The sequence below is a fragment of the Pomacea canaliculata genome, linkage group LG3, assembly GCF_003073045.1.
Source record: "Pomacea canaliculata isolate SZHN2017 linkage group LG3, ASM307304v1, whole genome shotgun sequence".
Taxonomy (NCBI): Eukaryota; Metazoa; Mollusca; class Gastropoda; order Architaenioglossa; family Ampullariidae; genus Pomacea; species Pomacea canaliculata.
Genome location: NC_037592.1, coordinates 1,489,567 through 1,510,253, shown reverse-complemented (window position 1 = coordinate 1,510,253; position 20,687 = coordinate 1,489,567). Strand labels below are relative to the sequence as shown.

The 20,687-nt window shown below is 48.8% G+C and overlaps 1 protein-coding gene across 2 annotated transcripts in view; it reads left to right on the top strand.

Annotated features, from left to right (window-relative positions):
* The first annotated feature begins 1,162 nt into the window (after positions 1–1,162).
* LOC112560140 (signal peptide, CUB and EGF-like domain-containing protein 2) overlaps positions 1,163–20,687 on the top strand; it is a 51,361-nt gene continuing 31,836 nt past the window's right edge. The window contains exons 1-4 of one of the 2 annotated variants that reach the window (XM_025231740.1): positions 1,163–2,945; positions 9,064–9,239; positions 10,084–10,298; positions 11,380–11,610. In XM_025231740.1, coding sequence (XP_025087525.1) covers positions 10,091–10,298; positions 11,380–11,610 — 439 coding nt within the window. In that variant the 5' untranslated portion in view covers positions 1,163–2,945; positions 9,064–9,239; positions 10,084–10,090. Of the gene's footprint in view, positions 2,946–9,063; positions 9,279–10,083; positions 10,299–11,379; positions 11,611–20,687 lie in introns of both variants that reach the window. The other variant, XM_025231739.1, reaches the window with a different exon arrangement.

The following is a 20,687-nucleotide window of genomic DNA, read 5'->3' as shown; positions in this document are numbered from 1 at the left end:
GATACAGAAGTAATGAGTGGTATAATGGTGGAGACCAATACCATGCATACATGTATTCCTAGTTAACGTGTCCCTTCCTTTTTCCGTGTAAACAACGAATAATATTCAGGGTAAGACATTCTAAACAACACAAGCCTGTGTACAGCAAGAGTGTGAGAGAAAGATGGACGAATAAACGGATAGATAATGAGCCATTGAAGTCAATCAGTCAATCAATCTCACCGGAAGTACTCACACCGTAATTAAGCTCGTCTTGACGGGGGCAGAAGCTAAAAGGTGAAGGGTCAGACGTGTCCTGATACAACGTCGTTGCGATTCACAAGACCACGTGACTTGCGCAGCGCAGCCGCTTGTCGGGGAGATAACCACGTAGAAATGTCGGAAGTCAGACACCACCTGCCTGACAGCCGCAGACAACACACCACAGAGCTTTGTGCTTTTTCTTACAAACGTAAGATGATCGCCATTGCAGCTACCGTGCCATCCCTCTCTCCACCACCTCTTCCCTCTGCGATCCTCTGTCTTCAAAGTCCTGACTTGTAACCAGTTCCTGCCATCACCTCTAAGTGTGACCGCGGTCAAGCACACGCATCTAAACCTGTTTCCTGAGAGAATAACAAACAAGCAAAGACTCCAAGCACTCCCCACCCCACTCTTCCTCTGCTCACCTCGCCGACACTTCACTCTCCCGTCTTCCTGACCCAGAAGGACTATGGCTGACCCACTGTCTCTTTCTTCCCACTTTCATGCAAACTGTTTGCCGGGTTCGTTAAGTACACAAGTCGGCTATTGTCACCTCACTCGAGGCTAGGCTTTATTTGTTTGTTGTTCTCTACCTGCGATTTGAAGCCAACATCAGCTTGTCTCGTGGCGCAGGCGGAAATGAGCGAGGGCCAGGACGACGTTGGTGCAGTAACTTATCGTCACCACCACTCTGCTACTAATGATGTCCCGCCTCTCCACTGTGCTCCACACAAAGTGTCCCTGTGAAGGGGGGGACATTCCTTCGCACCTTGTAAACTCTCCAAACACCGTGGTGTGTCCCTCGCAGACAGGCCGGCGACGTATCGGGACCGGGGTTTATGAGCGCCCTCCACCGTCTACTGTACTCGTCGCACCGACGGCAGCTTGAAGCAGTGACTATTTGAATAGCAGTTTAACAGGCTAGGGGACAGACAGGGGTGGCTGCATACCCTCGCTCTTTTTGTGAAAGACGGGATCTTTGCCTTTGCCTGCCAGCACTAGATGCAAGTGGCCACACGTCGCATGGGGTGTGAACACAGGCCAAAGGTCTGCAAAACCTTTTCGCTGGCGGGGACCAGCGAAATCTTTCTGATCTTTTCAGTCGACGGGACTTCAAGCAGCGAAAAACAGTGTTGCCACTTGCATGCCGGTAGCTGAGGACGGAACTTCCGGCCGTTACCTTCCAACTTCCCCTCCTCCCCCCTTCCTTGCATGCCCTCCGTGACTCTCCAGCAAGGGAGAGTCGTATTCACTGTTTGACTAACGGCTAGTGATGGCTCTGTGCAGATAAGACGCTGTCGATGATAAAGCTTCGAGAACAAGAAGCGATGAAACGCCGGCTCCATCTCACCCCTCGCGGCAAGAGTGTAACAGACAGGGTGGGGCGCCTCCGTCGGGTGGATGATACTGGGCTGGGCCTAGATTTTGGGCGATAGTGAGAAGTTATACACGCGGTCAGTGAGTGGTCAGTGAGCATGACAATCAGTGCACGACGACAAGTCATCCCCTCCCCCTCGTGCCCCCATCGCGGAGGATAGGAGGAGGAAAACTATAGAAGCGCGACGAAGCTCAGTGGCCGGCCGTCCAGCCAGACTTTCACGGCCAAGGCACAAGAAGAATGGACAGTCGTTTGCTCCAGTGTCGTCCGTGATATGTTTTTGTCGGAACTGCACGATTCAGCTGAGTGCTTCCAGAAAATAGTTTGCATCCTCGGACATTCTTCTGTCTCCTGTGAAGTGTGAGAACACCGAGCAGCGGGGATAATCTCATCATCAACGTATTCACGTTCACTCGGGCGCATCTATAAATGTACCTCCGTCTGTTCCAGGGAGATACCTCGTTCTGTTCTGCATTTTGTGTGTCTGTGTGATCATAAACAGGATGCAGACCTGCAAACGGCAAGGTGTGCAAAGGGGAGTAACTCAGGAGCACATAATGGATGAAACGCGGGATTTTTTGTTTTGGTCATGAATTATTTTTTCCCCTCGATGTTCGCAAGGTAAATACTGAAGAAGAAAAGATTTGAATAACTAAGCCTACAAGCTGCAACAAAGCCTGGTTATAAAACATCCTTCACCATTGCATAGAATAATGGTGGGCTGTGAGCAGGAGCAGACTTGATGTGATTACCGCCTCACTTCGGACATTTGTGTGGACAAGCAATTGTAGTCTGACAGATGAACTTCAGTCTGACAGCTGCACAGCATTCTGGTGGCCTGATTGTTTCTCCGCCAGGCTGACCCGTGCGCCACCAGGAAGCCGCAGCATCACACCTTGGTCCCGCCCACTGGCCGCAAACCGCACGAGAAAGAAAAAAAAAATCTCATTCTCAAACGAACACTTTTCGGACAAGTGCGAAGACTGCACTCCGGGGCCACTCAGGGTAACCGAACCATCCTGCCCGTCCCAACCCCACCTACATCTCCCCCCTCACCCCCCGACCGTCTGCGGAGTCATTCAGAACAACCACCTCATCTGTCCGTATCCCCCCAACTCCCACCGACCCTCTCTCCCTGGTGGAGTGGATCAAATGGATGCTGTTTCTTCTGCCGACCGTTAGCAGGGACAGGGCACGACAGCATCTGCTGCCGACTACTGCGGTCGTCGTTGGTGATTTAGGTGTCGTTACAGTTTTACCGCTGATATCTGTGGTCTTGGTTCTCCAGCCATGTGGATACTTGTGATGCTGGTCGTCATGGCAGGTGAGTGGGGATGTGCTTTCACCTTCTTTTCTTTTTCTTTGTGGTGTTAATGAGTCCAGTCATGTCCGTCAGGTTTTCTTACTTTTCTCTCTCACTACTAGAGAGAGAGAGGGTGCGAGTTGCTGTTGTACTTGATGAAAGTTGTCCTGTGTCTGTGTGTGTGTGTGTGTGCTCGCTGTATTACAATGTTACTCCGGTGGTATCCAGGGCCACAGGGTTGTACAGCCAACAGCTACTCTCTCCACTAGCCCCGACATATTTACTACTACATTAACGCTTGCTGGGCTTGGCTTAATGGCTCAGCCCCACTACTGTTACCTCTCCCCCCATCTCCCCCAGCACTGACTCCACCACAAGTCATTTCCAGGCCAACCGTTGGGGAGAAGGGAGGGGAACCTTGACAGCCTTGTGACACGTGTCCCCACGTCCAACAACAAAAAGACTTGGGAGGCGCTGATCTCAAGAAGCAGGAGGGAAAAAATAGTAAAACCAGTGAAAGTCAACAGCACCAGCCACGACAGTCCATGTCGCCCACGGGGCCGCTGGGGAGGTGCAACATAATTTGGGAGATAAAGACCGGTGAAGGATTTGCAGCATTGTGCGATCCGTTTGCCGTGTGACCGTGGGAGGGAGGAGGTGGGGTGGGTAGGTAAGAGGCGGGGTGTCTACCCAAGACACCAGTCGACAGTTTCACCCAGGACGCGATTTTGTTAAAGAATTGTTTAGCGGGTGGATAGGACTTCGCTACTTCCGGTTCCGACTGGGAGAGAACTCGCAGTGCACGTGCAGGCGCTGCGGAAGAAGAGAGCGCGTGCGGCCTGTTGAGGATCAGTGTCGTCTGTTTCTCATCGTCTGACAATGCGATCCACGTGGTCGATATTGTCTTTTCACCTGTTATCTCTACTCCCACAATAGCAAGTTCTTCCTGCCCCATAACCGAGCGCTTCTGTAGCAAGTTGTTCTGACTTCATCATCGAGTAGTAACACGTTTTTCCTATTGCGCGAAAAATAGAGCAGACGACTTTTTCCTGTTACGTAATGGAAATATTAACTGACCCATGTTTCCTATTATATAATATACGAAATATTCAGATTTTTCCTATTCCTTATAAAAGGATTTGCTTGAAGTCTGAGAGACAACAGGCAAGTATTGTAAGAAGGTTGAGTAAGTCACTAAGTCATCGAGACCTGTTTACTCACTGGGTGAGTGCTAATGGTGAGATACTCACCTGACATCTAGAGAGTTGTGTTGTGTTGTAGCAGTCTGTACTCATTCACACTGATGCTACCGGCCACTGGTTAGTCACGTGCTGTGCGTGTGTGCGTGTGTGTGTGTGACAGAGATGCTACTTTCTGTATGTGATGTGGAGTTGGTGACGAAATGTAAAGAAACTTGTGAAAGTGAAAGTGAACTGGTAGCAAAGCTACAGCAAAGTCAGTGAAATTAAATAAATGATTACTTTCTTTTACCATTAAAAGAAAGCCTTTACTTTTTTTTATTTTAATTTTTTATATTTCCCTTATTTTATATTTCTTTCTGAGGTTTTTTTTCTAAGGAAAGGGAGAGTGGAGGAGAGAGAGAGAGACGGGGGCGAGAGAGGGAAGTTGTTCTAGGGTACTTGCACATCTCATGTTCAAGATGTAAGTTGAAGAAGGAAAACATAGACTACCCAGGTCTGTTTTCAGATGGTCTGTTCCTTTTGATCTTTTCCGGCTAACTCAATAACCACCACGATCCCCCCGCCCACACTAAAGCCACCCCTTTGCCTGGGTCTGTTCTTCTCGTCACACCCAGTGTCGCACCCGGCACCACGCGCCCCCCGCCCCTTCACCCACCCCACCCGACCCGACCTGCTTACAGACGACTCTTGGTTCAAAGCCCGGCGTAGCTGAAGTGAGGGGGCTCGGGGGCTCGGGGGCTCGGTTCATGAGAATATTTGGGAAATATGTTGGAGCATAAGCGTCCCGCACGAAAGGGAGACGATTTGTGCGCGGGCACAGACGCCTGCAGAGTTCTCGCCCCTGCCATTGTGTGGAGCTCGCTCAGGCCGGTCTGGACGCCGTGTTCCTCCTCCTTCACCTTTCCTGCCGACACCTAGATGGCGTGTTAGAAAAACAAGGTCCATCGTCTGCAAACACGCGCAGCCAGGCCCACGGTGTGCCTGCACGTGCTTTGTACAAAGGGCTACTCGCGTGCCGGGCAAGGCCGAGGCATTGTTGAGAGAAACCATTTGGGTAGCTGTAGAGCGAAGGAAGGAGAGAGGGGAGTAAAAAAGACAGATAAGAAAAATATACACTCCGCAGTAGTGTCAGTACCTCATAGAGCAGCCGGAACATCCGCCCTGAGGTGCAATTCATGAGGAGGCTGTGACCTTTCCTGTGTATATCCCTCATCGCGTGTGCCCACGGAGTGATTTTCAAGGGATGGGAGGCGAGTGTAGTAGCCAGAAAATACTCTGTGAATAGGTGCCACATCCTAGGTGCACATAATTCGTGTGCCCCCGAGATGAAATGTCAACCGTGGACTTCACAGGCAGTAGGGTGGCCCCCAGTGTTTGTACCACTGCGCCACCGGGCGCCACTGCGAGGGTTAGAGTCGGACAAACGCGACTTCCTCCCGTCCACAGTCCTCTGAGGCCAGCATGAGGCCAGGGAATCACTCACCGAAACGTTGACAGAGACTAACACCTGCAGGTCAGGTGATGTCAACAGTAAAAAGCAATATAACCCAGCGATAACAATCAAAAGGTCATGACCTGAGGCTATCAATGTAATGTAACATAACAAACTTTGCCACGAGGTCAACAATCATCCTCTTCATACATTCCTTGTTCCTTCACACACCCGCATTTCTCGTGTGGTCGTGGCCGTTATTCTTCACTTCTGGTTCCAGGAAGCTGACGAAAGGTCACGTGCCGAGCTCTTAACAGTCGCTGAGAGTTTGTGTGCGTGCAGAGTGTGTAAATAAAGTGTAAATAAAGTGTAAATAAAGTGTAAATAAAGTGTTGGTGGCGGCAGTGTTCACGTGATGTGTGTTGAGTGCTTTGGTACAGCGATGTAATAACGACAGTATGAAGGCCTGCAATCTCTTGTGGCTGGAGACTAAGCAGTGGCCGTAGCCGCCGTGCAGCACATGGTGGGGTTGGCCATGATGACAGGCGGCAACTCAACGCTGACATCTGACTGTGTTGCAGAGAGAAAGATGTTCAGGGAGTGACAGACTAGCTGAGGAGGAGAGTAGAGGGAGGGGATGGGGAGAGTGAACTGTACCTCCAAAGGTCGGCTGATTGGGTGGCTGGCCGGACAATGATGGTCAGTCTGCTGGCAGCACCACAATCACGTGATCAGCCCCTTCAATGTCCAGCCACGCGTCAGAAGGGCGCAATGGTCGGGTGGGGATGAGAGCCACTGAAGACATTTTGTCCTGCTGCTGTTTTGATTCATGTTGGTTGTCATAGTTACCGATATACTTCTGAGTTCATTATGCCGTGCAGCTGTTTTGATTAATTGTGTCTGCCGTACTTTCTAATTTACTGGACCGCTGAGGACATTGTGTCGAGCAGCAGTTCGGATTCTGTCCGCCATCCTTACCGACATTCCGACACACAGGGAACTCTGGGACGGTTCCACAGTGTCAGCATTCCGACACACAGGGAACACGGGGACGGTCCGACAGTGCAGTGGGTAGGACACATCGCGGGTTCACATCTTGTTTTGTGCCCTGTTATTTCTCTGCTAGTGGGTCCTGTTGACACTTAGTTGTGACATAGACAGCTTGTGACAAGAGACAGAGTAAACGTCGCGTTGTTTCCATGCAGTTGCTGGTTTGGCGAAATAAGCAAACTAAAGAAAAAGAGTCACACTGTGTCTCAATTGTCTCCTGTTGCTCATTGCTTGAATTTGTAGAATTATTATTAAAGATTGTTTTAATCGGAAATTGATTGACTGATCGGTTTGCAACACGTGACCGTGACGTCTGCGAACTAACACCAGGCAACCTCGTAACAAATCCTTGTTGTCAGTGTTCAGCTCCATCCCATACAACTCTCTTTAAATACTTGTCACCTGATTAAGAAGTGTGACCAGCTTAATTAACGAGAAAAACAGAGACGCTGATTCACAAGTAAATATCTCAGGGTCGATACCCGGTGCCGATAAATATTTCTTTAGTGTTTGTGGATGTTAACTAACATAATTAACAGTTCTCAAATCTTCACATAACTTATTTAAAAAGAGCAATTTGAAGAGAATCGTTGTGATTGCCAATAATCTGTCATTGGCTTAAGTACATTAATCTGGTCTGTTACAGTTTACAGAAATAAACTGACCAAAAAAAAAATATAAATAAATAAATAAAATGAAACATAACTGACTGACGGCCGCCTGTATGTGGGAGACTGTGTAGCAAGTAGCCATTGTCTTCACACAACTCTCATCACGAGCTACAGGACAGGCATTGTGCGGAGTTGTGTCCCCTGTCCAATTCCTGCCTTACTTCAGCTTGTCACACAGTTGCCTCCCCTGGCTTGGATGGGTTGCGCCTCTTGTTGCTGACGGACATGATTTACAAGCCCGCGGCACCGCCAGTCACTTGTACTGTGATATAGGACTGGCTTATCGCCCCCTGTCCACTTGAGGTCCTTGCACGCGTTGCCGGGCAGTGTGAGAGGGCCTTTAGCGTGAGTCGCACTCAAGCCTGCGACAGGCGGATTCAGTTCCACCGGCTAAGCGTGACTGATAGGACTCCTCAGACATTTCAACAGTGCTCGTGACAGACAGGAAGGGGAAATCTCGCGCAGAAACGTAGTAGGGTGGGGGACAACGACGTCACCGGACTGACGAGGGCTCAAGAGAGAGAGATTGCGAGAGGAGGGAACAGAACAGCCAAAAATAAACAGAAATGCAAGCTGTCTTTTAAAAACCTATTTGTTGCTGGTTCATACGAGGTGTATATCGTATATGATACAGTCAAAAAAAAAAAAAAAAAAAAAAGGTAACGAATGAAGTATTCTACAAAAATCTTCTTAACCCTCGTGTGACATTTCCCGGACTAGATGTTTGTAGACGTACGTTACATATCGTCACCATAGTAACTATTATGAGGTTAGGAAGAGATCGGTGCTGAGGGCAAATCGCGTCAAATGTTTGTGGGTGATTTGTCTTCACGGGTGTCTGCTGTGGCCGCTAACTTTGCCGGCAGCGCGGCAACCCCGGGTGTCGGTCTCCAGCCAGCGCCTGTCGGTCCTGCAGGGAGCTGTTTAAATCGTCGTCAATATCGTCAGGCGCGGCACGGATGAGTCCCACGAGATGTTTATGAGGTGACGGCCCGGCTTTCATGTCCGACAGCTTCCGTCTCGCCCTCAGCCCCGTCCGGTGATAAACTAGTGGAGCGACTGCAGGTCGACATTTCTCCGCCATTGATGTTTGGTCACGTGTTGCCGCCTGCTTCGTACGGACTTCCGGCTGTCTGTGCACTGGAGGGAACAACACAACAAATCATCTTCACCACGACATGAAAAACCGACAGAAATCTACATTTAAACAAATGAAGAGAAAGTACAGCAATGACATATGGATTAAATATCAATACAATGTTTATTTGACCGGAGGGCCACGTGTAGTGGGGGCAGGGAGCGCACCAGGGGGGGGGAGGCTCAGAGGTCACTAGTGTCTGCCCTGTGGAGTCAGGCTTTACTTGTGTCTCTAATCACGTGACCATTTTCTTGACGAGACGTAATGGGCGCCGGATCTGACAACACTTCAGGCATCTCGGGTAGGCTGCTTTACTCGTGTAACCGCCATGCCGCCAGTCAGCAAGAGACGATGAGTGTGATGACGATGATGACGATGAAGACATGACTGTCAATGAAGTGCGTTTTGGTGCTCGGGACAGGGGAGACAAATGCGAGTTGTTTATTTTGTAGAAAATGTAAAGAAGATCCTAAAGATATGAGGTGAATTTGTTGTTGTTGTGATTGTTCTGATGTACAAGTGAAGTCACTGGAGGTATGTCACTATTACATGGTGGATGGTATGCTGTCAGTGTTTGGGGTGGATACCACCCCAATACCATCAAGTAACGGTGCCCGTGCTAGCGACGATGATGATGATGTTGCAGGCGTGGCTGTGGAGTGTCGAGCGACTAAAGACGACCACGTGGTCGTGGACCTTCGTTACGGCGTGGTGACCGGCTACAGCCCCTACATCTCCTTCGTGCGCACGCCCACACCGCCAGGTGGCGCCACGTCAGCGCAGGCGGCGGGTCAGCGGTGCTCCAGTCAGGCTGTCCTCAAGGTAGTCGTCACGGACCCCAACAAGGGGATGACCCTGGTGGTGAGTCCCCCCTTCTCTCCTTCTCTCTCTGTCAATCCCATAATAATCACAAGATTCAGCGGCGTGCTTTGAATGTTTTGAGCGTGAGTTGTTTACTTCCCAGTGAAAAAAACCTGTAATCTACAATGTTGTAGGCTATGAGTTGCTCCCTCACGTCACCTTGTTGACCTCCGACATTTTATCTCACCTTACCTTTGAAGTGTGACGTGCTAGCGCCTCACCTGTCAACGGTCGTGACGTCACTCAGGCGGGTTCTAAGCTTCAGTGAACTAAGGGAATGAGTGAAAGTGAAAACTGGGAAATGAACAGAATCGTTGCTGAAGATGTGCTAAATATAACTGAAAAGAAAACAGCGATATACGACTGAAAAAAAAACAGTTACAAAGTTGTTGTTGCATTGTGAATGTTTGTTGTTTTTATGTTTTGGTGAGGGTGGGTTGTGTGAGGAGTTGGGGGGGGGGATAAATGTTTTGCGCCGACCATCAACTAAGACCATGTCACGGCAAAGCAGCCGGCCCTGTAAACAGATGTCACACGTAAGGGGGAAAAAAGAAACACGTGCCTGAGAGGAGATCTGAACCTAGGACAGCCGATCTTCACTGACCTGGCGAGGGTGGGGTATGTGGGAAGAGGCGGGGTTAAAAGCATGACGATCACCAATGGTGTGAAATCACACAGCACCAGTTCTGACATCACACAGACACATCTCTCACACCCATCTCTACCCAACATTTGTTGACTTGTCTCTCACTGTGCGAGAGGTGGCGCTAGTGTCCTTGTTGTCGTGTGTCTCGTGTGTCTACAGCTGGACTATGGCGAGTCGCCCCGCCTGTGGACGCTGGTCATCTCGGACTCCCTCGCCCGTGACGACAGCAACAGCAGCGCCACCTACTACACAGCCGAAGCTCACATACACAACCGGCAGCTCCGTGTCTATGGCAACAGCTTCCCTGGTCACTCGGATTCCTCCGTCGGAGGGCGCCACCTTCATGCACGTCACTGACGACGTGGTCAAGAAAGGTAGATAACTCCTGCCACCTTAGTGAGGGCGCTGTGAGGTGGTAGACATGCTGGAAGATTCCGCAGACAGTTTTCTTGTAGTCCCCACGAGCAAACTCTTTATCGGCCTTCGCCAGGTGAACTCCTGTCACGATCGTCTCCCTCTTATCGCACCTCGGAACAGAGTTGTTCCCCCTTTTCTTGACTCCGTGTTGCCGACATTTCTACCAACTACCAAAGTTTTATTATGCTAGAACTTTTATACTAGTCGTATTATACTAGTACATTCTAGTTTGACAGAAGACTTGACACGTGCTTTCGACCGAGACCCTTACACTAGGTCAAGGTTATGTATAGGTAATTGTATGGGTGTGTAGGTGTGACTGTATTTTACTTATTACTTATGAAAGCTGCCAACCAATGAAAGCGGACAGAAGCGGACAGTAACGATGTATTGCAGGTAATGTTAGTCTACTCATGGTCTCGTACCATATACAGTCAAATCTCCCTACTATGCCACCTACCGGGACCGAGCAAAAGTGGCATAGTAGCGAGAGTGGCATAGTAGAGAGGGTTCGTAAAAACGGCTTTATTTGTTCAAGTTACCCGTCAGTTCAAAGCTCTCAAGAATAGTCAGCTGGCGCTAGCTGTCTCCTCTCATTCTCCCCCTCACCTCTTCATCCTCCACCCCTCCCAACCACATCCGCACACCTGCATCCTGTCGCTAGTCGACCCCCTCTGTCACGTGCTGTCACCCGGCCAGCGACCACCACCCCCCCCCACATTGCCAGCCTCCACCCTCCCTGTGTGCGTGCTATGTTCCATCCACCTAACTGCAATGTCCCACACTACCATACAGTATAGTAATCGAGCTCTGCGCGGAATTTCACAACTTGTGTCTTTTAACAATCACAAAAAAGTCGCATAGTAGCGAGAGTCTGGAGTGGCATAGTAAATTTTTTTTTACATTGAATTTATAGTCGGGACCGAGCAAAAGTGGCATAATACCGAGAGTGGCATAGTAGAGAGATTTGACTGTATGTGGTTTCCACAAGCCTAACTCTGCATGTTGACGATGTGTGACGTTTTGATTGGCTGACAGGCTCGCGGCTGCAGGTGGACGTCAGCGCGGAGCGTGTGGAGGTGCTGACGCCGCGCGGGGTGGCGCTGCAGGAGATGGAGTCGCCGTTCCTACTCAACGTCAGCGGACGTCAACCGCAGGCCGAGGGTGCGGGGGGCCACGACCTGTATGTCGGCCTCAACAGGGGGGTGAACTCCCATCAACCCTCCGGAAGCGGCCTGTGCCAAGTGGAGATCTCCCTGTACGAGTTTGGTGAGTAGACGCGAGCTGCAGCTGTAGACTGGGGTGGCTATGTCTAGTCTCTATGTCTAGTCTGTACACAACCCATCAACCTTACTCACGCGCAGCTCTTCCAGCATTTCAAAACGACAAATATGAGAGCTCCGCAAAGAAAATCCAATCGCGCAAACACTACAGAGTATGCTTCTGTACAGTCCGTCTGTCCGTCCGTCCGTCCGTCTTGACCGGTACCTGTAGTTGGGGGAGCATTGCAGGAAAAGGAAATCTTCCTTCCAGTCAGCGTATATGTTTTCATTCATATTCTCTCGAAATTTCTTTTATTACAATTTATACCCTAACCAAATTGCTCGATGCTATACTATCCTGTTTCCTGGGTGGGGTCGGGTGGGGTCGGGTGGGGTGGTGTCGGACGCAAGGCACAAACTCAAATGATTCAACGGTAATTTTTCGTCTTTCATTCCTACACTCCCGCCCATCTCATCTTCGCCAGTATTCTGTCACGTGACTTAAAAACGACAAGGGCACGTAATTCGCGCTCGAATTCATCGCTGATCTTGTTATCTGAGCCTGGTTCCGGACGAGCAATGTTGAGGGTCAAAGTTTATCAGTTACAGACAAGCAACATCCGGTTATATCGTTTGATAGAGCAAGTGAATTCTACTCCTTCAGGCATAAGGAAGACATATTTGTAGCCACCTTTCACAGCTCACACCTACATTCACCTACACGTGGGCGGACTGTGAAACACTGCCTGTCTGTCACATATGGGAATGTGAATGCATTCTGGTACAGCTAAACAATTATTGCACGTGCGGACACACAGACACGAATATTACAAACAATAACTGTACACTGGTGCAGTCGACAGGAACAAAGGTGATCACGATGATACTCAACGAGAGAAAGAACAGACGGCGGACATGGTTGACAAGTGTTTGTCTCAAACTGTTGTCACTGGCAAAGGAGTCAAAATGGCCGAAATGAAAACTGCTTGCCTACAATTTTTTTTCTCTTTAAGGTGTGTGTGTTGAGTTTATTTTATGAAAGCTGTAAATGTGGGAATGTCTGCGTCTCGAAGAAAAACTATTTCTTGCTGTTTATCACAGAATGTTGTAGACGAGCTCTTCATAGTTGCCAGGGTGATGTTGACTAACAACTGTCTTACAAAGACGCCGTGGCACCTGCACGCTACGATTAATACAAGAACCAGTTCATTCTAGACGAGTTCTTTATTATTATTTCTATAACTACTAACACCTGCTTACTACCCACACGTAGCCACTTGATAGACAAAGAAATATTGAGTAGAGTTTAGTAAGACACTCGGGTAGACCTTTAACGGTGAGTGAATAGTAAACTTGCAGAAGACACCCTCAGGTAGGTTTTTTTTTCTCTCTTGAAATGAAAACTAGGACTAGCATAGGATTCTCTTGTAGTCCTTTAACTTTCGGTGAATGTCAAGACTGACATAACAACATCCTCGGGTAGCTGTTGTTAACGTGTACAGTGACGTTGTAGGAATGTACCCGAAACGGAGGAGGTATGTACCCAGATTGGCTAGATTAGTCTCTAGCTCTAAGCTGTACCCAGTCATTCGAAAAAATGTTTACCCGACAAGAACAGCATAAACACCTTCAGACAGTATTTTAAAGTCCAGTTATTATTTTTGTCACATTAGAAACACCTCCGGATGGTTATTTAAATGTCGGCAAGTACGAGGGTCACACAGAGGCAGCCTCATAATTCCTTTAATGAATAATAATGTCACCATAGCAACAGCCTCAGCGAAGGGAACTGGAGCAACCTCAAAAAACTCTCAGGTAGTCCTTTAACACCCAGTGAATAACGAGAGTCAGCTGACGACGACCTACCCGAGTTGAAATACCCGTAAGATCAAAAGTCACGTGGCATATTGCCTGCTGCCAGCGCAAGACTTGAACTGGTGAGCTTCGATCTTTTACTTCACAGTGAAAGTGAAAGTTGTGAATGTGAATGGGTGTCAGGACGAGGGTCTTCGCCATCGACAGTACAAACCTCCTGCATTACCCCCACTCCCCTGCGGTTCATACCCCCCTCCCAATTGTCTTAATGTCCTTACAACGGCTCCGACAGACACTGTTATTGATGTCAAGTGCAGTAACTCTTCCTCTCCCTCCTGTACCCCACCTCCACCCGGCCTCTGCACGCTGCAGTTAAACACTGACGGTGAATGATTGTTTGCCAAAAGGGCGATAACAACTCAGGCAGACAGAGGAAATTCCAGGCGGGACAGGTAGGAGGTACTTTTTTTGTGGCTACAGGTAAGGTGGGGCCTGGGCTGGTGGGGGGGGTTGCTCTTGCGGGGTTGGTGGTGGGGGGAGCAGAGCCCCGGATTAGAAGACAGGCTGTGAGTCAGAACAATGAAGAAGCAGCGGCTTGCAGGTAGTCGGATGGCCTCCTACACACAACACGTGCGGTGCTTGTCTGCCATTCGCCCCCTGACCCCGGGAGGTGCCCCTGACTCCACGGTCCGGCTGGCGAGTGCACAACCTCCGCGTGTGACGTGTGCAGGGCGACCTGTGACGTGTGCAGGGCGGCCTGTGACGTGTGCAGGGCGGCCTGTGACGTCCTCAGCTGTTAGTTGCTTTGTACTCTTGACATTCGCACTTCATTCCACCTTCACCTCCTTTTGCCGTATTTTTGTTTTCGAGGAAAGAGGATAGGATGCCGATGGGAAGAACATCGCAGAACAACTCGCAGTTTGCAGCCAGAGGTCGCCAGGGTATGTACATGGTGGGATGGGGGCATCAAAGGGCCTTAACTCTCCTGTGTAGTATCTGCCGTTACAAACTTTTTCCCAGGGTTGTCTCCTGCACAAATAGTGTAATTTTTTCCCTGTCTTTGAATGATCAAAATGATCACAACCAACCAGAACTTCAGGGTAGATGTCACTCTCTCGCAAAGATTTCGTTGGAAAAGCAAGAAACACATTTTGTGGGAGCAAGATACTTCATAGAAGACTTGTAGTCCATCAAGACCTGTGTTTTTAAAACAGTCATGTCAGAAAACATTTCACACTTAAGTCTTTGTCAGGGTTAAAATGTAATCCGACTGTACAAAAATAAGGGTAGGCAGGTCACAGAGGTCACCACTACCACCAAGGTTGCCCTCACCACAACCACTACCACCACTACTACCCACTTTTGTGTCTGGGTGGCTGACTTCTGTTGGTGTCTCTGACTGCAGAGCGAGTACAAGTTTTCCTGTGGTGATACCACTTATACAAGTTATCGTTCGTGGCGATAGTCGGGTGGGAGACAAGGGGAGGCAACGGCTGCTGAGCGTGCAGCAGATGGAGGTCGGCTTCCTGTCGACAAAAGACAAAAATATTTCAGGTTCGTCTTGAACAGGTCAATTCTCGGTGTGGGAATGTTGAGCTTGGGACAGACCCTTGTTATTTTGATAAAGAAGATAATACAAAGTCTTGGGGCCAGTGTCCCTGCGAGTATTTTCAAGATTAATTAAGATACTTTTGTTGAATGTGAGTCTGGTTACTAATGGCAGAACTCACTGTCCAAATCACGAGGCTGAGCGAGGCGGGTGCGGGTGTAGTAGCTCACGTAGCTTCGGGAAAATAATGTCTGGAACCGAACTCACCCTGATGATTTGAGAATAAAAAGTTTTGCAAGGCATGCAGGCAGGTGGTGCTACCTGTGTATCTTCAGGGATGGTCAGAGAGGAAATTGCTTAACGAGTTCTGTCCTGCTGCCACAACAAGCCCACAGGTTGGGATGAACCACTTGCTGGCTATTGGACAGATGGACTGATCGAGAGTGAGTGAGTTGACTGAGTGGACGGGCGTGTGGGTGAGATAATGAGTAGTGCTGGTGATGATAACTGTGATTGAGATGATTTCATTAGTTTTAAATTGAAGACAACTCAAAAAAGTTCGCTGCGGGCTTATTTTGCGACAAGGCGCTGAACATGTTTTTTTGGTAAATAAAACCAAAACCACATTACTGACACCAGTGCTGTCCGCTCATTCATCACGACTCACCCACCCACACACACACCCCTCCAGGCTGGTGATTAATGGCCACCCAGAACCTTGAAGTGCAGTCTGCTGGTGGCACAAGACGGGGGCGACTCCTCGCAGTCAGTGGTCGCCGCCGCACCCGATACGGCGCCTGGCAGACGGGTGTGTGGTCCCCGGCTATCAGGGTGCTCCTGGTGCCACCTGCTGGAGCTTCTGGTGCAATCTCACTGGTCTTTTGCTGCCGGCCTGGATCCTTGCTGCCTGTGGATCCTTGATCTTTTGCTGTCTGGCGATCCTTCATCAGTTTCTGTTCGTGGGTCCTTGATCTTTCCTTCCTGTGCGTCTTTCGTGTTGTCGTTGTTACTGAAGAAAATGAAGCAAAATTGTATTTGTATACACCTGACAATCGTGTGATACCTTTGTAATACCATTAGTAGTAATCGTGACTGTTAGTAGGTTTACAGGAGGAAAAGAGCAACCGGAAGTATTAAATACGAGACATGTAGACAAACAGATAATCAACATCTCATGAGTATATTTGTTTTTAAAATTAGCGGCACAATTTTTTAAGAAGGAATGTTTTGATAGTCATTGTCATGAGGTGCCGTGCTCTGATAAGTTCATCAAAATCTGCGAAATATGACAAATGGTTGGGTGGGTGGGTAGGCCATTGGACAGACGGCGACATCTGGCAGGTTGCCAACAATTTTAGTCGCGTGGACATCCAAAACACATCAACGACTTGCCGGGTAGACCTTGTAATCACTGTACAGTATAGGTATAAAGCCGGGTATGTTATTAACCTATCGTTGTACATCGGGAAGCTGGCGGAAGTGCACTCGTCTGTGGTGGAGCACAGCAGGTCGCTGGCTGGAGGCCTACACGGTCTGAGACTCGTCCTGTCCGTCCACCAGTTGTCCAGCGAAAACTTATTCATGAGAGGAGATAAGGCGAAAGGCAAGGGTTGTAACTCATGCAGTCACTATACAGCCTCACATCTTCTGCTGGTGAAACAAAGAAGATCGTGTTCATTTAGCGCAGTTTTCGTTGAAGCCACCATCTTTAATCACCAAGAATTTGCGGACTGGGAGCGAAGTCTGTGAGCTTGACGCACGGCCCCTGTGTTATAAGGCCACGTGTTTGTAATAAGCTTGTTGTTGCTCACCTCTGCGACCCACGCTGGCCTCCTGCAGACTAAACATGGCGACTGCCACAATGGCCAGTGCGAGATGTGTCTCAAGCTGTTTTTCCGCCAGGTACACAAGCCAAACCCTTGTCGGGGCCCACGCTTCGTCTTGTGGAGTCCTGGCCATGGCTGCACTTTTTTCTTGTAATCGTTGCGAGATGCAGCCCACCTTGGAGAACAAAAAAGGGAGCCACTAGGATTACCAGGGCCCGGTGCATGAGGTGGTTACAACCTTAAGTCACGTGGGTCAGTCGTAAGACCTCAGGCAGGCGGTCAGGAACTCAACAGTCGCACCCTGACATGTGCAGGCCTCACCACTTCATTCCACTAGGAGGTGGGCCCCTTCATTCCTCTTGCGCAGCAATCAACAAAACATTTTTAAAGACTGTTGAAGATGTATACTGTTCTACCAATGCCTAGAATGAGAATGTGGCGCCATGGTTACAGGTGTAGCATCATTCAGTTGACAGGAAGTGAGTTAAGCAGGAGTCTGGGCTTTGATGTGTTAACCCGCTACCTACCCACAGGTGAGAGTTTACAGACCTAAGGTCGCAGTATGCAGCTGGCTCCAGCTTCAGCTTCACCTGTGTGCACAAGTCGAGGTGTAACGATACGCAAATCACATGTCATACGTTCTTGTTCGATATTGAATCGTACACTAAAAGGATTTTTTTTCATTTAGTTTTAATTTCCTAAGCCTGACGGTGTTCATTTCCGTTGTTTTAAATTTCTTGGGTAAAATTAACAAATCAATTCGCAATAACAAAGCTGGCATCAGACATTACATCAATGTATACAGACTAGTGTTTCGGACGTTGGTGCTCGTGGACAGATCATCAGTCACACCCGTGAAAACACCCGTAAAGACCGCAAACCGATTTCAGTTCAGCTGACCAGCTGTTGTCTGGGTGTACTGTCTGCCGTGGGTGGGGTGGAGAAACATAGTCTCGAGGCTTTGCGATCACGTGGTTGTGTGATGTTTCCTGTGTTTGTGTAGTCTCCCCCTGTGACAGGCAGGCATGGTGAGTGCCAGTATTACTGTGGATATCTTACCCAGGTGCTTCCATGAGCACATCCGTGAAAACATTTGTCACCTAACTGGTCACAGACACTTTAATAGCTGATTGCAGATAGGACATGATATTGCTGGTCAGACACTTGTTTGTAGATAGACACATTATTTACTCTCAGATACACTGTTCATACACCTGTTTATCTGTAGACACATTATTTACTGTTCAGACACCTGTTTACCTGTAGACACATTATTTACTGTTCATACACCTGTTTACCTGTAGACACATTATTTACTCTCAGACACCTGCTTCAGTAATCAGACATCTGGATGCAATAGATAGATGAGGGTTAGATAGGACATGACTTGATGAATGTAAGCATTTCACTTGATGTAAAAGAACACACAGCTAGTTGAAATTATCTACTTTTCATGTGGTTTTGTTGTATAATCTGTATGTTGTTGGCAGTCCACTATCAGAGACATTTCCCATAAAGAGGTGGATACACCCTGGGACAGATACATTGTACTTGTTTATTCAAAGTGTAGCTGGCGCCTGTCTGTATGTAAGCAATTTAGTTCTTGGAGGTAAAAGTGAGTTTTTGTAGAGGTGCCTACCACGAGAATGCCGGTGCCACCCTCTCCCGACTCCCCCCCTCGTCTTGGAGAGAACTTGGCTGTATTGAGCGAGCGCCTCATTAAGCTGCCTTCCAATTATATTTTGGTTTCCACCCTGTTATGCCACCCTGGCTAATAGCTGCAAGCCCACCGCATGCCAATCTATATTTTACCCTCGCAAAAAATGACAAGAGAACATAAAATATAGACTCACCTGTTTTTGGCCACAACGAGATGCCACCCACAGCCGCGCAGGAAAAGTGAAGTATGGGACACGGGAGGAGTGGCCAGTGAGGGTAGAAAGCTACCCCAAGATACAACATCCACGATGAAGGTATTAGGTATTGTCGTCTCTGCCAGAAGCTCGACCCTGACCCACCATAGTTCTCTGTGCAGTCATCCATCTGTCTTCTGAGGAGAGACTCGATACAGCGATGAGTGTATAGTTACACCTCACCACTCCCTCCTTGGCGAACGTGGGGTACAGGGAGGAGGAGGAGCGATGGGGTTTGCAACTCGAGTCTCTTATGAACACCACAGCAATCAGAAAACCCGGGTATTGCGATGAGACGACTAGCAAATTGAGATTGCAGAGACCCTGTGTCTGTGTCTGTCTTCGTGTTCGTGGGCTCTTCGTCGTCTGCTGCCGGCCCCTGCTTCTCGCCATCTTGTGGCTGTCTTGGCCCCAGCTCTGGCCCCTGCTTCTCGCCATCTTGTGGATGTCTCGGCCCCAGCCCTGGCCCCATTGTGAGGCTGTTTGCCGTGCGGGGGGAGTCCTCATAAACGGCTCCGTGTAAATGAAATGCGAACCACTTTGAGGGCGGAAATATCCGTGACTTAGGGAGGTACACAGCAGATACTTTTTATATTTTGTAAGGATGAAGGGGGAGGGGAAAGAAGAAAAAGAATTTTAAGAATTTAGATACCAAAGATTTACCCAGTAGGTCCGCAATACCCAAACCATAACAACAGAATAACTTGCAGCTCAGGTGAAACTTCTGTAGCGACACGCTGACAGCAACTGTAACAGCTTTGTGTGGACCGATGGGTGAGAGTGATTCACTTCACTTACACTTTGTATGCAAATAGTTTGCAAGTTTGGTTTTCCTTCAGAGGAAAAATGTTTGTCGGCACTGTGGGTGAGTGCTGGGAGAAGGGAGAAGTATTTCAAAGGTAGACGTGGAGCGAGTTGATGACGGCCATCACATCTCACTGTGTCCAACTCCACCTGTCATTTACCTTTAATCAAGATGTCAGCTGACTTCACAGTCTGAGTAAAATGTGAGCTGACAATAAGGACATCTATGTTTATTATGAAAAAATCAGAGATTTAAACACGATTATCTCGTGGCTACTCGATTCTATGTAGTATGTTTCTGTAGATATGTGTGTGTGGGTAGGTCTCCTCGCTGTTCATACCCTAGCCATCATGGATGTACCCCTTCCTCCACCCTAGTGTGCAGGTGGTGCTTACTGTAGCCAGCAATAATATCAGTAATGACATCATGAGTCACGTGACATGTGATATCATCCGACACTGCTGCACAACTGTGGCGGAGTTCGGGTGGTCTGGGTATCAGAGTGCGAGTTGTTCTGCAGGTGTTCCTGTCGTGTGGGGTAGTTCTACCCTTCAAGCTAAGGCGACAGCTACAGTTTTGACAAGACAACGATAAAATATCTACAGTTTAACACAAATGATCAGCTTTCACAAATATCTAATAACCCAACACACCCCCTTACGGGTGCTCTTTCATAGACTGCCATGTACGGAACTGTTAACGGGGTGGATGCTCGTCTCGTGTCCAGGTGCAAATAAAGAAGCGGGTGGAGTGCATGCTGCGTGACACGCACGAGCACCAAAACAAAGAGCCTGTCCCAGATTGAAAACAGCGCCACGTCGGGCACGGGTGGGCAGAGATACCCGAGGAATTTGAAGGAAGCGTGCAGAAAGGAGCAGGGCCGGCAGATAGTCTGTGTGTACCCTGATAGCGAGCGCTTCTCAAGCGTCCACCCGGCATTATGACGGCGTTGTGAATCCGATAGACGTAGTGACAAGGGCTGAGTGGGTGTGCGGGTGGAGTGGCTGTCCGCACGTCATCATAGATGTTGTAGTCGAGGTAGAGAAGAAGGTATGAATGTGCAGTCGGACACACACACTAACGCCGCAATACCTGGCGATACAACTGTGATGGGAGGGAACTGTCGGGTACAGTAGACAACTATCAGGATGATGGGAGGAACTGTGATTAGAGCAC